This window comes from Sarcophilus harrisii, chromosome 2 (assembly GCF_902635505.1).
Source record: "Sarcophilus harrisii chromosome 2, mSarHar1.11, whole genome shotgun sequence".
NCBI classification, from domain to species: Eukaryota; Metazoa; Chordata; class Mammalia; order Dasyuromorphia; family Dasyuridae; genus Sarcophilus; species Sarcophilus harrisii.
This window is the reverse complement of record NC_045427.1, coordinates 162,778,042-162,800,591: the sequence shown is the minus strand read 5'-3', so window position 1 is coordinate 162,800,591 and position 22,550 is coordinate 162,778,042. Positions and strand designations below refer to the sequence as shown.

At 34.5% G+C, this 22,550-nt stretch overlaps 1 protein-coding gene across 5 annotated transcripts in view; it reads left to right on the top strand.

Moving 5' to 3' along the window:
- The window catches only part of PLCB4 (phospholipase C beta 4), a 427,184-nt gene that overhangs the window by 384,615 nt on the left and 20,019 nt on the right, over positions 1–22,550 (top strand). For all 5 annotated transcript variants that reach the window (XM_031951114.1, XM_031951113.1, XM_031951117.1 and 2 more), the window contains 5 exons: positions 5,926–6,014; positions 8,286–8,436; positions 11,667–11,716; positions 11,874–11,939; positions 20,339–20,454. In XM_031951114.1, coding sequence (XP_031806974.1) covers positions 5,926–6,014; positions 8,286–8,436; positions 11,667–11,716; positions 11,874–11,939; positions 20,339–20,454 — 472 coding nt within the window. The remainder of the gene's footprint in view (positions 1–5,925; positions 6,015–8,285; positions 8,437–11,666; positions 11,717–11,873; positions 11,940–20,338; positions 20,455–22,550) is intronic.

The window sequence follows — 22,550 nt, the reverse complement described above, 5'->3', positions numbered from 1 at the left end:
GACTAAAGCTGTACTTTTTAAAAAGGTTGTTATAACAGAGAAGGATGCTATCACTTTTTTTTTTCAGAAAATTCTCTTTTTAGTATATTCTGTTCCCTGAACCAATTTTTAGTAATAATGAAACTTGTCTACTATAGCAGTGCTTGCAAAAATCTCTGCAATAAATCTAAAGCCTCTAGGTTTAAGCATAATAAGGAAAGGTTGACTGTTCTTTGCAGCTGATGCTGCAGGTTCTAAAATATCACCTTTGGTAACTGGAAAATATCATTCATAGGTCCTTCATGCGTAATACACATTATATGGGTTTTTTAAAATCTTTTTTTGTACTTTAAGTAAAGGCTCATTTCAACATCATACACTTACTTGAAAACAGCAAAGCTATTCAAGTGATAGAGAATTCTTTGCCTTACTCTATGGGAGAAGGGTTCCTCAAGGAATTTTTTTCCTATAGGTCATACAGTGAGTGCTAGATATGGAGTTAGGAAACATAGGTTTGAAACCCACCTAGAAAGTATATCTGTAACCCAGGAACCTTAGGTACCTTCAATCAACAAAAATCCACCTTCTATCTTCTGTCTCTTACCTTCTCCCTTCAATTCTTTTCCCCTTGAGAAATAAAGAACAATAAAATCCCTCTAACCCAAATATATAATCAAGCAAAACAGCTTCCCACAATGTTCATATTCAAATAAAATATATCTCAACCTGTAGGCTTAGTCCATCATCTCTTTGTCAAGAGGCAGATAACAGGTTTTATCAGGAATACTTTTGGAATTAGGGTTGATCACTATTGATCAGAGTTCTTAAATCTTCCAATTATTTTTCTGTACAATATTTGTTGTCACATATAAACCATTTTCCTGGCTTTGCCCATCTCATTCTTCCATTAGTCCATATTAGTATTTCTCCAAAACCATTCCCTTCAGTATTTCTTATGGCACACTGATATTACATCACATTCATACACCATGATTTGTTCAGCCATTTCCCAAATGGTGAATACACACTCAATTTCCACAAAAAGAACTGCTATAGACATTTTTTACATTAGGATTTTTTCCTCCTTTAATCTTTTAGGGTAATAGACCTAATTAACCACCTATCTAGTTTGTATACACATTAACAACATTTAAATTTATGCAAGAAAAAAGTACATTTTTCTTCTCAGATGTTCACAGTGGTTAGTGGAGAACACAGCCCTAGGTGTGCACACTGACAACATATTTAATAGCTTCTTATTTTAACTAGTTATTTCTGCTAAGTACCGAGATTAGTAACCAACAAAGGATCACAAACCCCATCAGTTTCTAAATCATACCACACTTGGCAAAGTCCAAGTCATAGGACCCTAGATCCAGGGCTGGTGGAAAAAGCAGACTAGCAAATTATAGAGAGGCTCACCAGCCTGTTAGCTGTGCAAAACTCCATCTTCAGAATCTAACTATCATCTACCAATGCGCATTTATAGCTCAAGGGAGGAAAAGAAAGGGACAAGTATTCATTAAATTCCTACTGTGTGCTAGTCACTGGGCCAAATACTTTAAAAAATATCATCTCAATTTATTCTCTCAATAACCCTGCAGAGTAGGTTCTATTATCTCCTCTTATTTTCTTCTTCTTAACTGATCTTTATCATTCATCTGAACCTGCTGAGTCCAAAGTTGACAGTAATCTCTTAATTACCAAATCTAATGGCCCTTTCTCAATCCTCTTTTATTCTTCTCCAAAAACCTTGAACATTGTTGATCATTCTCTTCATGTATTCTGAAGTTTTCAGGACACTAATCTCTTCTAGTTCTCCTACTTATCTGACCACAGTCATCCTGCAATAATCCATTCTAGATTTTTGCACTAAATGGCTATTAGATTCATCAATTTCTAAAATTACTTCTCCCTTCTTTTTGAACGTGACTCTATGATCTTTTCAGACATGGCCCTTTTAAATTCTGAACTCATCAGAGAATTCCCAATGTATTACATCATTCTCTTTAGATATATAGTTCTATTTTTTTCCAAATTTAGATCTTTTTTGGATAGATCATGCTGATTTCATTTGAGAGAGCCTACTTTCTCAATCTGTTATCTCCTCTAGAGTGTCAGAATGTGAGCAAAAGCAATTATTTATTTTATTTAACTTTAGAAATTTTATTTCCTAAAGTCTAAGGTACATATCTAATTATGACCCAGCTTTTCCTTTTCTTTTTTTTTTTTAACTATTTTGGATTTTTAGGAAAAGATTCATAATCAATATTTAAGATATTTTGGAAATTAATAAAATTTTATCTGCTAAGAAAATAGTGAAGCATCAGTCTTATGTATACATAAAAATAATCACAAAATTTCAGTACCTGTAGTCTAACTCCTCAGTTCACAGAAATCATAATATTGGTAATTGAGAGGAAATTTAAATAATGATGTTTATCCAACTAATGAATATATCTGCAGTACTTATTGAATTCAGTCATTTTAATTATGTCTAGATGCCACCAAAGAAGATAACAGAAAATTGAAATTTTTTAACACCCTATTTAATGATATAAAATAATCCATGGAGTTATCCAGGGCATTTTATGGACTATTTAAAATCCATATAGCATAGATAAATGGACAAAGCATAGAGAGCAGCATAGTACAGTGGATTTTGATTCATAGGACATAGGTTTGAATCCTAACTATGTTGCTTCTTATTTGTGTGGCCCTGGACAAGCCATCTAATTTATCTGAGCTTCAGTTTCCTTGTCCGCTAAATAGGACATTGGTACTGATTGACCTCTTAAGTTCCTTCCAAGGGACTGGAAGTCCCTTCCAATTCTTCATCTATGATCCTAAAATGAAGCCAGGGACTCAGTTCTATAAATTTATTATGTAATCTTGGGAATGACATTAGATGGCAGTTATCTTTAAAGCAAAAATGTTGGTGAATAATTTGTATTTAGAGGCAGATAGATGGCATAATGGTCAGGAAGATCTAAGTTCAAATTCTGCCTCACCTGATAACTTTTTAATCTCATTTTTCCCATCTGAAAATGGAGATAATTATAACTCATGTCAAAATTGTCATGAGGCTCACATGGGATAACATGTGTGAACTTCTTAAAAACCTTAAGAACTATTTCAGTAGTTGCTATTATTTTTTAGGACTTTATACCTTATAACTTAGCTAGCACAGTATGACTTCTGTACTTAATAATGCTGTATCTAAATATGAAGGCAAACTACCTGATTATACAATCAGTATTTTCTAAATCATTACCAATATCAATCAATCAAATAACCAATCAATAAATATTTATTGAGTTTCTATTATGTGCAAGGGACTTGTAGGAAGGATACAGTAGAGACCACAGGCAGTCCCTGTTCCCAAGGAGTTTATGTCTAATGCAAATAATCCATACCAACAAATGGGATTAGCTAAAATCTAAATTTTAATAAAAAATATTTTTAAATTATTTGAGTTATTTTTGATTTCTTAGAAAATCTGTATTGCATCTTAGATAGTTTTCTCATTTTAAAGTAAAGTTTTCATTTTCATTAAGTTATTTCTTAATAAACACTTTTTGATTGAGTAGTAGAAAGGTAACATAGTGGATCAAGTGATTAACTGCGATTCACAAAAATATAGGTTAAATTAGTATCTCTGTTATTTACTAGCTGTAATACCAATGGCCCCTCATGCAATCTTCTGCAGTTCTTTAAGACTTGTCTACTAATTTATAGAAGGCTCTGCTTTGGGGGAAGAAGTTCACACACAAAAAAAATCACAGACCTTTGAGCTATTGACATAATTCTTTTGTATTCTGATATTTGTTCATGTATTCATCCTAAACATTTCTGTATAAGGCACTGCTCTTGAACCTACAAGATTTACAAAAAAATATGAGACAGATTCTACGTGTTCAGAGAACACAACATAAGTAATGAGGATACATACATACATAAATATAGCATCCATTAATATTCAAGAATTCATAGATAGCTATTAAGCATATAATTTCCACTGTTTAACAACTTAAGAAATATTTTCCAAAATCAAGAAGAAAAAAAGAAAAGTTTTACATTATTAAAAATTTTAAATTTCCCATTGGAAATGACCTGCATCTTCCTTTGAAAAATTGTTTTGCATTTTGCATTCCTGATAATCAAATCAATTCAGGCATTTACATTAGAAAGGATGTATCAATATTCTACTCCCCTGTCTCCATTTACTTTTCTTATAACTTTGCAAATCAAAAGATCATTTCTTAGCCTTCATGTCCCCAATATGTTATTTTTCCTTCATGAGAACATAAACTTCAAAAGACTGAGAACTATTTCCACAATATATATATCTAATACTTAGTACAGGATTTGGACAAAATAATCCCTTAAGGAATTGCTTTTTATTCATCATAAAATAAATGTGTGTTCTTAAGACTAGGATATAAATTATTAAAGATGAGAAATTTATATAAAACATCACCATATATTAATCATTCAAAATTATTAATAAGAATTATATAGATTATAGAAAGCTTGACCTCAAAAATAATACTTTGAGACTTGGACCCATGTACATGTTGGAGAGACCTGAATGAGAGTATTAGAGGCACTCTGTATATGATTTTCCTATAAGCTATTTGAACTCAATTCCATTACCATGGGAAACCTAAAGCAGGAGTTTAACCCCAACAGCAGAATCATTTTTGCCTTAGATTCCTCAAATGTAAACTGGAAATGGCACACCTAAGAAAGTTAGAAAGGATTGATTATACTTGTTCTAACTGGCTCCAAAGGTACATTTCTTGGCAAAATGGGTGGATGAGAACAATTTTGTTCTGAGAGTCAGTCATAAAGGCATCTGAAGCACTTAGAGCTTGATACTGAAGACACCAAGTTCATCTACTGCATTTTGGGCTATCACCGGTCATGTTGACTTTTGTCTTGCCCCTGAACTTTGACTGCAGAAAAAACAATGAGGCTGATGATTATGTGGAACTCTGTCTCACTTAAATTCATGGACAAATCAAGCTATTGCCCCATAATGTCATTAGTCACTTTCAAAAATGAAGGACAAACAACAGTTTGGCTCCAGAGGTATGGGGTAGAAATGATGGAGAATAAGATTTAGGGTCATTGTAAGAGAAAACTTTCTAATATTCAAAATTTTATAAAATAGAATATGCTGCCTCACAATATCAAAGGTTCCTCCTTAATAGATTTACACAAGCAAAGGTTGGCTGACTACTTGTTGGATATATGGTATACTCATGTCAGGTATGAGTTGAAGATGATTGAAATTCTGATTTTTCTATATCACCCTATATTAGAACATTGGGAACTGAGTCACCTTATTTAAAATTCTGTGGATATTCTTCAGCATATTTTTAGTACCATTTTGGTTACAATTACCATTATTGGTAATGTTTCCTCTTGAAATGAAAATTAAAAAAAAAACACCATAAGTGAGGTGCTAATTCCTAAAAATTAAGAGAGAAAAGTCAAAAATGCCTAAAAATAATTTAAAATTGGAGAATTCGTATGTTGCTTTTGTTAACTGTTGAAAATTGTGTATTTAAAAGTGTGTTAATACTCCAGGGAATATCATGTGAAATATAGGTTGTTATTAATCTCTTTAAGTGCAGATTATAAGAAAGAAAATAATAGAAGAAATGCTCATTGTTAATATATCATAAAATTAGACTTCAAAATTAAATTAAATGTTTGGGAAAATGTATTAGGAAAAGGTGTAGAGAATCATTAGGGAAAATTTTCCCTTCCTTTTTCTTCTTTCTTGGTATATAAGTTCTTATAACCTTGATAAGATTTCTAAGAGGCACAATCACATGAAACAAATAATCAAACAGATTCATGATGAAAAACCTTTCCTCAAGCTGAATTTCATGATTATGAAAAATCTTAAGATTAACATGAGTGAATTTCTTTCAGACATTGTGGACGCTTTGTCAGACCCAAAAAAATTTCTTTCTGTAATGGAAAAGAGAGCAGATCAAATGAGAGCAATGGGTATTGAAACTGTAAGTATTAATTATTAGCAAAACAGAATTTATGACCACGTTAAAAAAATATTGACATAACACAGAGAGTAAAGCATACATTAAATTTACAACCCTTGAGATGATTTATATATTTGGGCATATGTTAGAGACTTTTGATGGTATGTCAACCTTCTTAGGAAAAGAAATATTTGTTGTTGTTGTTGTTGTCTTTTACATGAATCAACTGTCAAGCATATGCTGTGCACCCATGCTTTCCTAAAAAATAAAAATAAAAATTTGGTTCATCTCAAATTAATAAACATTTAAGTATCTTTGTGCAAGGCACTATACTACACAATGGAGATATGAAAAGTAGCCCTCAACTTCCAGTAGTTTTCATTCTTCCGAGAGTCAAGATGGAGAAAGTGTTAGCCTTTATTAAGTGGAATCATACATTTCAACCTGGAAAATTAGAAAATTCACATCTGGAATCATTCGTTTTCAAAAATTCATGCCATTATATTAACAAGCTCTTAATGGATATTTGTCCATCTTTCTTCTTTGTTCTTTTAAAGGATCTTTTCTAATCTAACTGTTGTTCCATTATAAAGTAAGAAACATCTATTATAGTTTAAGAAAACATTACAGAAGCAAATTTTCATGTGATGCATAAAATGTATAATCAGTGCATTCTGTTTAATGACAACTAAAATTACATTTCTTCATTTCTTTACCCTTCTCACACTGTCTTGTCTCTTTCCCATACATTAATGTTTCTTTTAACTGAAACAGACCAAACCATTTTCTTCTGTCAATACCCTTCAACTTGCTGACAACTGTGATTGTTGGCATACAGGAGCCACCTGACAGTGGCTGCTGGAGATCCAACCCAGAATGGATCTCCTGGTGTGAGAGGATGATACAAGGAGCAGAGGCAGTTGCTGTTCTCTGACCGAGGCCATTGCATTGTCTGACCTCTCTCCTCTTCCCTCTACCTCCAGTTTATCTCATTCCCAGTCTGCAACACCTGTGTCAGCAAAGGCTGCCTTGCAGCTCCTTCAGATGTTATGATTTACAGCTGTGGAGGCTCTTGGAGAATTGACGTGTCCCTTAAAAAGTGACTGTTCCACTCAGTGCTAATGAATGCTCATTCAGTACCACTAAAATAGTTACATTTCCCTCTATCTTCTGCTGACTCTTTTGCAGCAAAGCTGATGCTTTTTGCCAACCAATCTTCCCCCTAGTTAGAGGGGATTTGAATGGAAGAGAAAACACTAGGGAGGTTCAAAAGAGGGAAGGGGAAAAGATCGTTTATAAAACAGACAAATTCTCCACAAAAATAATAGCAGAGAATAAATATAGCAGTATTCAAGATTTCAAAGAGTTTTCATCCATTATTGCATTTGAGCTTCATAAAAATCCCAAGAGTCAAATACTACAGGAGTTATACCCATTTTTGCAGATGGAGAAACTGAGGCATGGAAAGGTTAGAAGATTTGTCCATAATTATACAGATAATAAATATGAGAGGTGGGATTTAAATCTGGTATTCTTAAATTCATATACAGCACTTCTCCCAGGATCCCTTATACAATAGATTAGGCACTAGATTTAGAATCATAGTTATCTAGAATCAGTTCTCATATCTCTCTGGCCTTGGACAAGTCCTCTTTATTTCTCTGTGTCATCTTAAAAATAATAAAATTGCATTGGTGGCCTCTAAGATATTTTCAAGCTCAAAATTAGCAATTATCCAAGTGTGGTCTAGGGACCCCTAAAGGGTATTTTCAAAGATGGGGTTTGAACTTAGGTATGAGGCATAAGCCGATTTCAGGAAATTATTAAAGGTCCAATATATTTTCAGAATATTATTGTCACTTTATCTTAAAATATAGTAACTGTCATTAGAGATAATCATTAGAGATAATAATGCTATATAAGCAACCAGCTCTTTGGGTGGTCTTCAGTAATTTTTCAAAAGGTAAAATGTTGCTGAGATTAAATATTTCAAAACAAAGGTCTGAATCATAATCCTTTTTATGCTTTGTTGTCCCCTCTCCTCCCCCCCTTTGTTTTTCCTCTTCTCACTTTTCAACCTATAGTAGAATGTAATCTTGAGTACAGGGATTGTTGTGTTTTTTCAAGAGGGGACAGAGATTTTGTCTTTGTATATTCAGGACACAGAACAATGATTTGAACATATAAAGTATTTAATAAATTTCTGTTGAATCAGATGATATGACATCCTATTGATATGTTTAAGCTTGAAGTGTGATTATTGAGGGGCAAATAAAAATGCATATATTTCAGAGTGATATAGCTGATGTGCCAAATGACACTTCCAAGAATGACAAGAAAGGAAAAGCCAATAATGCTAAAGCCAATGTGACTCCTCAGAGCAGCTCTGAACTCAGACCAGCTACCACCTCCGGCTTGGGAGCAGGAGTGGAAGGGAAAAAAGGTATGATGAAATCATTCTAGCTGCTTTTGATGACTATTTCTGAAGAGTACTGCTATATTGTCTTAGAGACACTTATTTTGTCATTTTACTGTATTTCAGGATTTACAGAATTACAAGATACACACATTTATGTTAATTTTCTTTGTTCTTAATATGAATAATGTTTGGTTCAACATAGTTATGTTGACTTCATTTTTTCCATGCTAGTTATATTCACGACTCTTCAAAATGCTCAAGACTCACTTGAATCTTTTAAGAATTAGACCATTACCCAATGTATGTTAGTGAACTTTGTACTATGGCTACCCAATCACTAGTGTAACCCAAAGAGTAGATGTGGCTCTCTGATCTACCCTCTCTCCTCTTCCATTCTGTGAGGATTTCTAGACATATCTTCCTGTTTTCTCTTGTAAAACCTTTTGTTCTGAAACCGAGTCACCTTTCTAAATGAATCTCTAGTTCTCAACCAGGTTCTTTAATCAATGTTTATCCTTTATAAATGGCAGAATCATATGACACTGAAGCTAATTGAGAGTATCTTGCCCAGAGTCACACTCAAAGCAACCAAACTGGAATTTGAACTCTTGACTATAAATCCAATACTCTTCCCATAGTATCATGCTACTTGTGAACCTACAAAAGAGAAATTTGTTATAAAGTTCTACTCATGAGCAACCTTTGTAATGTGGGCTAAATGAAAAGAGAGTCTTTGAAAGAAGTAACAATAAAGCATTTAAAAAAGCTACAAATAAAGATTAGCTTCATTTCCTGGTTTGAAGTCAGATATGGGAAGGCAGGAAGGAACTGAAGGTCACGTTAGGGAATTTGAATTTTTTGGTAAATTCCTTCAGTCAGGCAACATTTGCATTGAACTATAGGCAAGAGGTAATAAGGAGTCCAAGTTGAATGAACATTAAGACCAATAGAAAGGAAAGAGTGAATATGAGAGACATTCAAGTATCAACAAGACAGCAAATGATTAGACAATCACTTGTATCTTTTAAGAATTAGACCATTACCCAATGTATGTTAGTGAATTTTGTACTATGGCTACCCAATCACTAGTGTAACCCAAAGAGTAGATGTGGATTACTGATCTACCCTCTCTTCTCTTCCATTCTCTAAGGATTTCTAGACATATCTAGACAATAAATGAAATATAAAAGGTACAAAAGTTTTGGCCAGGATAAATAGGATTAATGACTAAAAAAATACTGGTAACATAATTAAGAAGTTGTGTTTTTGGAAGAGAGATTATATATTGAGAGATGGAATGGGAAGATAGCCCAGAGACGAATAGATTATGACAAAAATGTGCAGTTATACATGGTGTTCCAAAAGTCTTTGTCCTCCTTCTAAGTTCTTAATAGCTTTAAAAAGCTTAAAAGTACAAGAAGGTTTTTGCAACACCTTGTATAACTAAATGGCATGGACTTCAAAAAAGGAGAATTTGTTGAGTGGTGACAGTTAAACAATGGGCACACACAAAATAGCCCCTGGATCTTCTCTGAGTGAAGGAGAAGAAAAGTTACTTCTATTAGAATGAGAGATAGTAAGGAGAGACTCATATGTCAGTTAATACAAGAACACTTTTTATCTGTATCAATGTCACATTTTTTAAAAGTAGGAATTAGAAAATATTGCTTTGATAATATAAATAGATACATGGCAGAGTAGCATTAGGTTTACAAACTTCACTGAGGTTTTATAAGTATCCAAGATAAGAGAGTAGGAAAAAGAAATCCTACACAATTCTCAAATTATCATTTGAAGGATTACAACTTGTTTTTAACACCTACATTCACAAGAACAGAAACTAACCTGAAACCTTTTTAAATTATGTGTTGCTTATCCTTAAAGTTAGTATAAAAAAAAAAAACTAACTTACAGTAATTCAGGGCTCTGCTTGGGGGGTTCCTTTTAATCAACGTTTTACACAATTAATAGCAGAAAAACTGTCAGAATGAGGCAAATAGGTGGTCCACTCAACCTAACATTCTATCCAACAGAAATTTAGGTTATAAAAATAAATAGCATGGACAGTAAAAAAGGAGGATTTGATATATAGTGATTGAAAAGTGGTCTTAAAGCATTCCTGGGACCCAAAAAATAAGCTTGAGTAAAATGTGGCTTTTGCTACCAGTAACATGCCCCTAACTTCCCTATGATAATCTATTTTGACTTAATATATCAAAGCCAAAAAGTATCAGCTGGCCAGATATATCTTCCCTATCTAGTCTTGTCATAGTATACCAGTGGTATACTGTGGTACATTAAGCCAACTATGGACAAATGATATGATTCATCATCTATAGATACATATAATAACCATGTCCATGTTCTTATAATGAATAAAACAATAATGAAACGTTATTCATTAATAATGAATATTACTTATAATGAGTGAAACTGAGAAAATAGACCTATGGATTTATTCTTACCAGCCCTAATCATACATGCTTTTTATTACAACTTTCCTAGAAATCAGATATGGTAAATCAATAAACTTACTTGAAATCCACAAAAAAAAAATACAAAGAGCTAAATTTTTTAAAGAAGAAATATGCAAGGTACAATTTTTCCTCCTTCTGATAATGGAAATTAAATATGGTATACGGTGCCCTTTAATTTTCTTGTTGATTTCATTCAGTGCTCCAGAAAATTAAATAAGCAATGTTTGCTTCAAAAGAAAATCTACATGAAAACAGAACATAATTCTATTGTCTTGGAAATCTCTTCCAGCTGCTGTTGCTATGGCAACATTTGGTCTAGCTCATCACAAAGACACTGTGATAAGTTGATATATTTCTTTGGGAAATTCTAGGTCCCCATTACAATATCCTGCTATATATTGGTTCACTTGGCTGTTCTCTTCTATATGACACTCAGTGCTAAAATGCCAAATTTAATTTTATGGAATCTTTTGCTTTTGTTCTTTATGTGGTAGGGAATTTGGAACAGCACTCCAGGAATTTGTGTTGTAGTTATTGCTTTGTACCCTAAGCAAATAGACTAGCATAAACATGCCTTAGAATGCAAAGATAAAAATGGCTATTTCTCTTTAGCATACAGTTGTTTTCTATTGAGAAGATGCTCATTTCCATGTTCATACTAAACATAAGATGAATGTTTAAGTCCTTCATAAAGAGTAACAGAAATGTTAAAAGCATAAAGAATACTATGGTTAATTTTGCTTAATCTTAAAAACAAAATACCCTAATTTTTTTTAGGTATTGAACTTATTCCTCAAGTGAGGATAGAAGACTTAAAACAAATGAAGGTAAAGTGGCTTGATATTTTTATTATAATGTGCATGTTAATATAATCCAAAATTGTTGGGCTTTTAGTTTGTTTGTTTGTTTTTGTCTGATTCAATGCCTATGGCTATAGGAAAACTGATTTTGGTGTCTTTTTTTTTTCTCCTTTCTCTCCAATAGGCTTATTTAAAACACTTAAAGAAACAACAAAAAGAGATAAATTCTTTAAAGAAGAAACATGCAAAGGTACAATTTTTTTCTCCTTCTGATTGACTTATGGACTCTGTCCGCCAAATCACCTAAGAATATAAAGTAACTACTACAAAAGCTTTTGGTCACCTAAATAATACTGAATTAGATTTCAACCATTTAGTCATTGCTCATTATTTGCCATCTACAGTTTTAACAGCAGCTTAGAGCAAACAAGAACGATACAGTAACTAGTCTTAGATCCAAATTCAAATTAAGAAGGTATTGACATTTTTTTTCTAACAACATATAAACAATAGAGGAAAACACCTAATTATAGTAGTGAATTAAATCAGGGTGCTAATGGTGGACTTTGAGGGTGCTAATGATGGGCTTTAAGAGTTGAATCCCAAAATATATTGGGGTTTGAGGCTGGTGTCATGAGGTGTTTCAAAAGAATGTGTAGAATTTAACCATCTTCAATAAAGAGGCAAAGATTTTATTATTATACCATTGATTGGGGGGGCTAAGTTTCAAAGGGAGTTAGTCATTGTGACACTTAATAAGAATGCTAACTCTAACAGGAGTTATTGAAAAATATGGAGTACCAATAGGTTCTTTTATAGGAGAAAAATAACCTTATAACTTGATCTTCTGATTATGGGCTCATGATGATTTTGTCAATGCAAGTAATTCGACAAGAAATTAGAAAACAATCCTGACAATGCTCCTCCCTCCTTGCTTTAGGGATGTAGTTAGGTCCCAGAGCAACAAAGGTCCACTTAAATTTCACAAAGCCTTCTCCTGTCAATTCCCCTTCTATATGACTCACCTAGCTATCATATTCACTTCATCACTACCAGGTAGAAGACTAAGTTCCTAAACAACTATCCTCTGATCTTTGACTTCAAAAGCTATCCCACCAAGCTGAGATATTTATGGTCAGAGGATCATAGATCAGTATCTTAAAAAGACCCAGACCATCTTATTGAGTTCATCATTTATGAGGAAACTGAGACCAAAGGTCACAAATAGTAAGCATCTCAGGCAAAATGTACCAGAGCTCTTTCTACAGTACTACTTTATTTGCCCCAAATGCAAAAATTCCTTGTAACTTTGTGTATGAGTCAATTTTATACTAAAACACTGTCTTATGCTGATATTAAAATAGCATAGAACAATTTTAGTGGGTTAAGATTTAGTCTGATTTATCAAGTATAAGCCTCTCTACCTAAAAGAAATGTTTATACAACCAGATAGGACAAAGCATTCTGTCACAGCTGTGACATTCTGCTTAAAGAATGTTTTTATCTGCCTTCACCCTCACTGTCTGAGCAGAAGTCGAAAACTTCAATAAAATGAAGGAGCCATGATGATTATGCAGTTCAATTCTATCACTGAGCTTTCAAATATGGTGTTATAGTTTTTAAAAATTTACACATTTTTCTGATCCAAACTCTACTTCATTCACATTGTAATGTTTCTGTCTAGTTGCCATAAAGTTAACCCATCTCCAAAAATATGAGTATTTTTAAAAATAAATTGACTAGTGACCAAAGCATTTATTAAGTTCTTGTTATGTTTTAGGCATTATGCTAAGTTCTGGGAACACAAAGAAAGGCAAAAATATTCCCTTGTCCTTAAGAATTTTACATTCTAATCAGATAGACAACATATATTTCCTGGTAAATACAAGAAATATTCAAAGCATATGTAGGAAATATGAAAGGGAAGGCAAGAGCAGCTAGAGTGACTGGAAAGTTCTCCTGAAGAAAATGGAATTTGACTTGAGTTTTGAAAGAAACCAGGAACAATTAAAAGAAGGTGGTGATGATTTAAAGGCATTAGGGACAACCAATGCAAAGCTATGCATTTGAATGATGAAGTATAGCTGGATCTTAAAGCACATATAAAGCAGTAAGGTTTAAGAAGGCTGGAAAAAATAGGAAGGGATTAGGTTACAGTTTTAAAACCAAAGGGACTTTTATTTTCTAGAGGTAATAAGAATATAATGGAACTTCTTGAGCAAGAGATGTAATATAGACCTATACTTTACTTTTTCTTCCAATTAACAAATTTCTCCCATCTCACCCCCTCACAAATACAAAAGAAAAACAAATATGTTTAACAACATATGGTCAAACAAAAATTCTTACATTGGCTATGTCCAAAAGTATAAATCTCACTCTACATATCGACTCCATCACATTTCCACTGGAAGAAAAAAACTACCTTGTTACTTGAATGGAGGATAAATTGTAGTAGGGAGAGATACAGAAAACTGTAACAGGAGTCTAAAAGAGAAATAAACAAGTCCTGGATTAAGGGTGAGCTTAAGTGAATGAAAAAGAGAAGACATATGAGAAGTTGTGAAATTAGAAATTATCAGTGAGAACAAAATTTTCATTGGAATGACAAATTAAGTAATTGCTATATTTCTGGATTTCTAATTTCATATTTCTAATTGATTTTCTTTAGTTCATGAGCAAATTCCCTGTTCCCTTTAATCTCATTGCCTCTACTCCCTCCTTCCCAAACACTCATAGATAATGGGATTGAGAGGAATAAGGATTGGAACTGGAGGCTACTTTATTATCATGTCCTTATTAAGAACTCTACAAACCCCTTGATAAAGACAGGATAAGATTCTATTTTTGTTCTTGGAAGAGCTAATGTCTAAGCTAGTAGCCATGTCCCAGAAGTACAAAAACATAGCTTTTTACTCCCTATCCCAAAATACAAGTCCCTCCCCTATTTCTCCCATTGGCTGGGTAAATCTTCACCCCTAATTACATCTTGTCCCCACCCTGAAATACCTCTCATAATGTGTTTGTTATTCTAATTTATGGCTTTCTTTCAGAAATTTTGTTTCCTTTTGTTCCACATCAGCCTTTTAGATTTTATTTCTTAGGTTTGGATTTCATTTTTCTGATTTAAATTTCATTTCTTTTCATTTCCCTAATTTAAATTTCCTGACTCCATGGAAACTAAACCCTTATCTAATTCTAATATTAGCATTGAGCAAATATGCCCTAGATTAACCCTGGAAGAAGTTTTTTGTTTTGGTTTGGTTTTTGTGCCTGGGGGGGAGGGGTGCATGTATGTGTGTGTGTGTGTGTGTGTGTGTGTGTGTGTGTGGAGATAATATACATAAAAGTGCTTTGTAAAAATTATACAAATGGAAGGAGATAATATTATTGCTTTCTAGAATTCTGATACTTTGTATGCCACAGATACATTTCATTGTTTGCAACAGATATTTCTGAATGTGTCTTAGAAATAAAACTTTAATATTTAAAATAATAGGTGGCATTTATAGAACATTTTAATGTTTGCAAAGTGTCTTTACATAAGTTTTTCCTTTGATCCTCAGAACCCTGAGAAATAGGAACTATCATTATTTTCATTTTATAGATGAGGAAACTGAGGCAAGCAGAGGTGAAGTGACTTTCTAGGGTTACCAAGCTAACAAGTGTCTGGGGGAAGAATTGAACTGAGATCTTTCCGACTCTAATACCCTATCTACTGTGCCATCTAACTGCTTTTGATATCTAAAGGAATCAAATGACTAATTCTTTGTTAAACAATGTAAGACTTTTGTAAAGTAAATTAACATCCCCTCCCAACTTTGAAGAATATTTATTTCTATACTTGTGGTAATTTGAGGAGGAAGAGCTTTGTTCATAAAATAATCATCCCAATTTTTTTTTTAAAAAATGAAAAGGAAAGTGTTTCCTTTGTACTACTTCTATTTTAATTTCGACTTTTTATAAAGACTCATTTTCACAGATTTCTTAAGAACCTAGCTGATCTGTCTTTCAAATAATCTTCAAAGTTAGGTTACCAGTGGTTATTCTTATTTCCTGTTTGTGTGGGAGAACTGAGTAATTATTGAAATGGAACATCCCACTAGTCACTTAAGGCTTTTCTTAGGGCCATCAAGACTGTATCATTATCCTCACTGTCTGGTTCTTATATGGTTAGTCACTAGGTTGACTTAACTAGGTTGACTCCCCGCTGGAGCTGACATTCTTCTCATACAAAAGTATGTTTTCCTCGCTCCCTCTTCTATCCCCACATGACTTCCATCAAATGGAACTTTTGTGCCTGGTCGTCATCTTGGAATACAAATACACCCCAGATTTGTCATAAGAAGACAGTCTAGCAGTTGTTGGAAAGTCAGTTTCATATTAAATACTTGTTTTGAAGGCTTCTTTCTACTCTGAAGTTCTGGATAAACTAGAAGAAAAAAGCTCAACTTTTTTAATACAAAATACAACAACTGTTGGAGATAGTTAAAAATACCTTTGAATGCTATGAAAACAAGTACTAAAAATCAAAGAAGGTAATAAAATTCACAACTAAAGAAACTAATGTGAAAATTTAGTCCCATTCTTACCCAAAGTAAAGGGGGGACAGGTCAACTGGGATAAATTGGGCTGTGGCCAAATGTTGCCTTTCCATATTCAAGAGAGTGAAGGCGAAACTTCCAGGGTAGAACCAGGATGGCGGTTCAAGCTCTCCCAGGTTCCCTCAAAAAGCAAATGAAACCGAACCGCTGAACAGTCTGATGGAATCGAACCCCTTGGCAGCTCAAGATGGACTGAAAAAACTTCAAAAAATGTCCCTCTCATTGGCGTGAGAAGGGGGTTCGGCCCAGCTCAGACAAACCCTGGGAAAGCAGTGAGAGGGTCTGAATCACAGCCTATCATAAAAAAGGGAAAATGTATGCAAAAATGTTTGTGGCGGCCCTTTTTTCTAGTGCCAAGAAACTGGAAACTGAGTGGGTGCCCCTCGGTGGGAGAAGGGCTGAATAAGTTATGGAATATTATTGTTGTATAAGAAACAATCAGCAGGATGATTTTAGAAAAGCTTGGAGAGACTGACCTGAACTGATGCTGAGTGAAGCGAGTAGAACCAGAAGAACGTTGTACAAGGCAGCCGCAAGATTACACACTGATCAGTTCTGATGAACGTGGCTCTTTTCAGCTGTGAGGTGATTCAGGCCAGTTCTAATGATCTTGTGAGGAACAGAGCCCACCTGTACCCAGAAAGAGGCCTGTGAGGACTAAGTATATATATATATATAATAAACAGAAAATACAACTTAGTATTTTAACTTTTTTTTATTTCTGTTTGCTTGCCCTTTGTTTGCTTTCTCATTTTTTCTCTTTTTTTGATCTGATTTTCTTGTGCAGATTGATAATTGTGGAAATATGTATAGAAGAATTGCACATGTTTAACATGTATTGCATTACTTGCTGTCTATGGGAATGGAAGGGGAAAGGAGGGAAAAATTTGGAACACAAAGTTTTGCAAGGATGAATGTTGAAAATTATGCTTATGTTTGGAAATAAAAAGCTTTAATTAAAAAAAAAGTGCTAATAAAAGACTTTAAAAGGCAAATAAGAGAGGTAGAAAAAAAAAGAGTCAACAGCTTGGAAAAGGAAGGCAATTTCTTAAAAAATACAATTAGCCAAATGCCAAGAGTGAATGCCTCCCTTTTAATTTGTGTTAAAATGTTTGCCGCAATGAAGCAGGATGAAATACACCAAAAGCAGATATAAAACCCACTCTTCTGTCACCTCCAGATCATCACTTCCAGATTCTCTTTGTATTCAGAGTTATAACTAGGAATTGTGTTTGGTAGCTAAGCACACCAAGAGGCAGTGTAGGGTCTGGAATCAGGAAGTCTTGAGTTCAAATATGAACCAGACATTTAGGAAACTGTTTGACCCTGTCCAAGGTACTTAAACCTTTTTCTGCTTCAGATTCCTCAACTGTAAAATGGGGATCGTAATAGCACCCACCTCCTCAAGTTGTTGTGGTGCTCAAATGAGATAATATTTATGAAGCACTTAGCACAGTGCTTGAAACTATTAGGTGCTCAATAAATGTTTATTCTCTTTGTTGTGAGTGATGAAGACATCAGATAATGGTAGGCACCAAAAGTTGGGATTCAGTCATGTAAAAAATTCACAATGGCCATTCTCTTTGGCAAAAGGCAGATTTACTTAGGGAAATAAGTTACAGACAAAATGAAGGGATACATAGACACTGGGGATGGTAAATAGAAATAGAGTAGGAGAGCATATGAAAGACAAGCTCCTCAGTGGAATTCACAATTATCCAGTAGAAAGGGAGCATTCCATGAGGTTGGGACATGCCCGTAGCTGGCAGGCTAAATCCTGAAAGGGACTTAGCACCCTAAAAATGTTAGCTGTAAGTAGGAAAAGTAGGGTTGGGAAGCCTAGTGGAGTTAGTTACCACATGACATGGAGGAAGAGGAAAGGTGGAGGCAGAGTGGCCGAGGCAGACTGACCTAAAGGAGGTCAGCAGCCATAGGATGGCCCATAAATAGATTTTATAGGGAAAATTTAATGTCCGGGACATGACTGGGATTTCTGAAAGGGCATGGCAAGGTGAGGCTGCTTCTGATTGGATGACATCCCCAGAGGGGGGACCATGGAACTAAACTGATCTCTATCAGTGCTTTTTCCCTGCCTGCCTCAGGGACTGATTTTTATCAATTCCTCTGCTAACTACACGCAACATTGAAGAACTCATCACCTTCATCCATTCTCCAGGAGAAGTTGGGGATGGGATGAGCAATGGACTAAAGGGTTAAAGGAGATTATGTGGGAGTGTGTGAGCTAAATGCAGGCAGCACTCCCAGGATACCAAGTGGTTTCTAGGCTTCTGCTGCAGAACTGACAGTACAGGTATGTGTGGCAAGCCTTCAGACAGAGACGTGAACACCAAAGGGAAGTATTACATTCCAGGTGATGAAGGTACCGCCTTGGGTGAAAGTCCACAGTTATGGCTATATAGAGAAAGAAATGAGCCAGTAAATGTACCAATTATATAAGATACCCTCAGAGTCAAAGAGAATCTGAGTTCCATCCCTATCTCTGACACTCAGGGCAAGTCACTTAATGCCTCAGTGTCCCCCAGGAAATTCTGTAAGACTAATCTGCAGAAAAGGTGCCATTGGAGAAGGAATTTTCTTACCAGTGACATGATAGATTCAGTCTGGGGGAGAAACAAAAAGGACAATGGAAAATGGGTGTAAGATCAATCCAATGAAAGAGATGTAGTAATTTTAATTGACCAAAAATGCAATAATAAAAAAATATGACATACCTTGTTTTAGGCATCTTATATATTTTATCCCTTCTTCCCTTCCTAGGTCAACAATAAATATATGATATAAGAAGATACACTATTAGGCACTGGTCTGCCCATATCTTTATAAATGTATTCTGTGCAGGAACTATGTTTTTTGAAAAGGAATATAGACAAACTAGAATGTGTTTGTCTATTGTGCTAATTGTGTGATGAGAAAACCTGGGATCCATGTTTCCAGATAGTGAGGATAATGATAGTCTGCATGGCCCCAACTGAGTGGTGGGATGTTCCATTTCAGTAACTACTCAACCTCCTACACAAAGAGGAAATAAGAATAAACATTGGTAACCCAACTTTCAAAGAGTATTGCTAAAGGAACTGGGAGTGTGGAAATAGAAGAAACACAAAAGTACATGATAGCTGCCTTTAAATATCTGAAAGGCAAGAGAGATGAGACTATTGGTTGGAGGGAAGAAAGGAAAGAAAAAAAAGGAGAAGAAAAAGAAAAAAGGAAAAGAAAAGAGAAGGGAAGAATGAATTTAAGTGTTCATTTATATACCAGGCACTATGCTAAGTGCTTTACAAATATTACCTTATTTGTTCTGCAAAACAACTTTGGAAAGTGCTGTTACTATCTCCATTTTACAGTGGAGGAAACGAAAATGAACAGATATAAAGTGACTTGCCCAGAATCTCATGGCTGGAAGTGTCTGAGACCAATGTGAATACTAGTCTTCACAACTCCAGTCCCATCATTTTACTATACCACCCACTTTCTTCAGATAAATGTTTTGTTATTGTTCAGTCATTTCAGACTCCACAAGAGGGGTTTTCTTGGCAAAGATATTGAAATGATTTGTCATTTCCTTCCCCAGGTCATTTTACAGATGAGGAAACTGAGGTGAACAGGGTAAAGGGGACTTGTCCAATGTCACAAAGCTAGGAAGCTTTTTAGGCTGGTTTGAACTTAAATTTTAGTGATTCCAGGCCCAACACTCTATGCACTGTGACACATAGCTGCCCATGTCTACATATATGGAAACTAAAAGAGGAAAATATTAACTAAAGGTATTAGAAGAGATACCTTTCTCATAAGAGTTGGATGATAAGATTGTCAGAAATTTTGTAACCATGATTCTTTCATTGCATGCAAGTATCCCTTATAGTCCTCTAGTTTTTCTACAGTATTAATTCTGTTAAATGAAGTCCTAGAAGACAATGGAAAGACTTGGCCAGTGACAGTTCTACAGGAGGAGATTGTTTCCACACAAGCTGGTCTAGTGTCACCTTATAAATCCAAGTTACTAATTGTTTTGCTCTTTTTATAGGAACACAGCACCATGCAGAAGTTACACTGTACACAAGTTGACAAAATTGTGGCTCAGTTTGACAAGGAGAAATTATCTCATGAGAAAATCTTAGAAAAAGCAATGAAGAAGAAGGGGTAATGTTGCCTCCTTTTCTCCTCAAAAAATTCAGCTTTTTTATCTTGCCCCAGAAAAAGTCTTTTTTTTTTTTTTATTTTTTTTAGCATGCCAGCTGGCTATTGACTTTGCAGCAGGACTATTCATACCCAATTATGAATTGTATTCATGTTCAATTATGAAGTTTAAATCATTAAAACTCTTAGCTAATTTGTTCTTTGAAAATAAGATTCTTGCTCATTTAAGCATCATGAAGTAAACAGACTTTCCTAGAAAATTTTACAGAGGATATCACTAGAGATGCTTTAAATTCTGCCTGTTCAGTATAATAGCTCCTAACATTTTTAAATACCTTGGCTATAAACAATGGAAACAAAAAAGTTCTGTTCTTGTGGGATGATCCCAGACTTCCAGGATTGCTCTTTTTCTTTCTGGACTTTCTTTTGTGCTTCCCTGCCTTCTCCAACCTTCTGCAACCCTTTAAGTGAGGGATGATTTTGAGATGGAAGCATTGCTTTCCTCTCAAGCTCTAGTAGATGAACCCTTTAGTTTATTTAGGGTGATTCTAGAAAACTATAGTCATGCAAACATAATGAATTACCTTCACTACAAGACCTTTTGATATTAGAGTACTTGCTCTTTAAGTTCTGGTTTCCTAGATTTGATGTAATGACATCAACTTAACAAGACTTAAGTACCTACACTGTGCTCAGCTCAGGAAATACAAAATAGAACAAAGAAACGGTCCCTGCCTTCAAAGGACTTAAATACCAAAAAGTTTTGTGATTGACATAAATTAAATGGTAAATGGTTTCTATTTAGAGGTACCTGTAATTAATTGTGTTCTATCTTGATGGATACTAGGATTTACCAATTAGAAAAATTGTTCCTTGGCTACTTTCTTTGGGTGTGATTATACTACACACCTCAAAAATCTGTAATTTCATAAGCTTGGAAACTTCCTCCAACAACAACAGATGGAATCAGAAGCTCAGTTATGAGTCCATTTGGCCATAGTACCTTTCTAACAATTTAATAATATGCACTAAATAGCAGATAACTAGTTTCTTGTTGTTCAGACATTTTTCAGTGGTGTCTGACTCATGACCCCATTTGGAGTTTTCTAAGAAAATATATTGGAGTGGGGCAGCTATGGTGGCTCAATGGATAGAGCACCAGCCCTGAAATCATTGGCTTTAGACACTTAACACTTCCTAATTGTGTGATGTTCTGCAAATCATTAACCCCAATCACCTCAGCAAAAACAAACAAAGAAGAATGAAAATATATTGGAATGGCTTGCCATTTCTTTCTCCAGTTTATTTACAGATGAAGAAACTGAGGCAAATGGAGTTAAGTAACATGCCAGGTGACTGGGACCAATTTGGAACTCTTGATTCTAGGCCTAGCACTCTATCCACTGTGCCACCTAGCTGCTCAAGAAAAATGGTAGAACTGCTTAATCTGCACAGCCTCTTTAGCTTTCTTCTGCAAATAATTCCCCTAAGTGTATTATTTTCAGTCTGCATCATTGAATCTGGATGGGGGTAGAGGGAGGAATTATTATCTCTAATATGACATTTGAATTTATTTTCAACATAAATTGAGAATAAAGCACTTGAAAGTGTTCTCAATAAATAAGACACTGTTGAATGAAATGGAAAAGACTAAATTAGTTTCAGTGCTATCTCTATAGAACATTCTTTAAACACCTCCTCCCCCCACTCTAAGTTTGCACAGTGTTAAGTATTGGTAGGCTGCTCTTACCTAGTGAAGTCAAAAATTAAGTCAATTACCTTGATAATCCAAATAAAGAAGTTATTGAGAGAAAAATAAGGGATATGGGCTTGGATTGTCTAAACTGGATGCCTGATTAAATTATCTGATGATAAATTATAGTATAAATAAACCCTAAACCTATTTACCTTTTTAACAAAGCTATTAAGTATGATGGTCAGGGACAGCTTCTCAGTTACTGGAAATTTTTCAGGCAGAAATATCTTCCAAAATTAATGGAAATTTTCATATTAATTTAGTATCCTATCTGTACTCTCAATGCCACGGGGACTGAAGAATATTGCAAAGAGGAGGTACCTCCAGCTGCATTGCAAAAAAA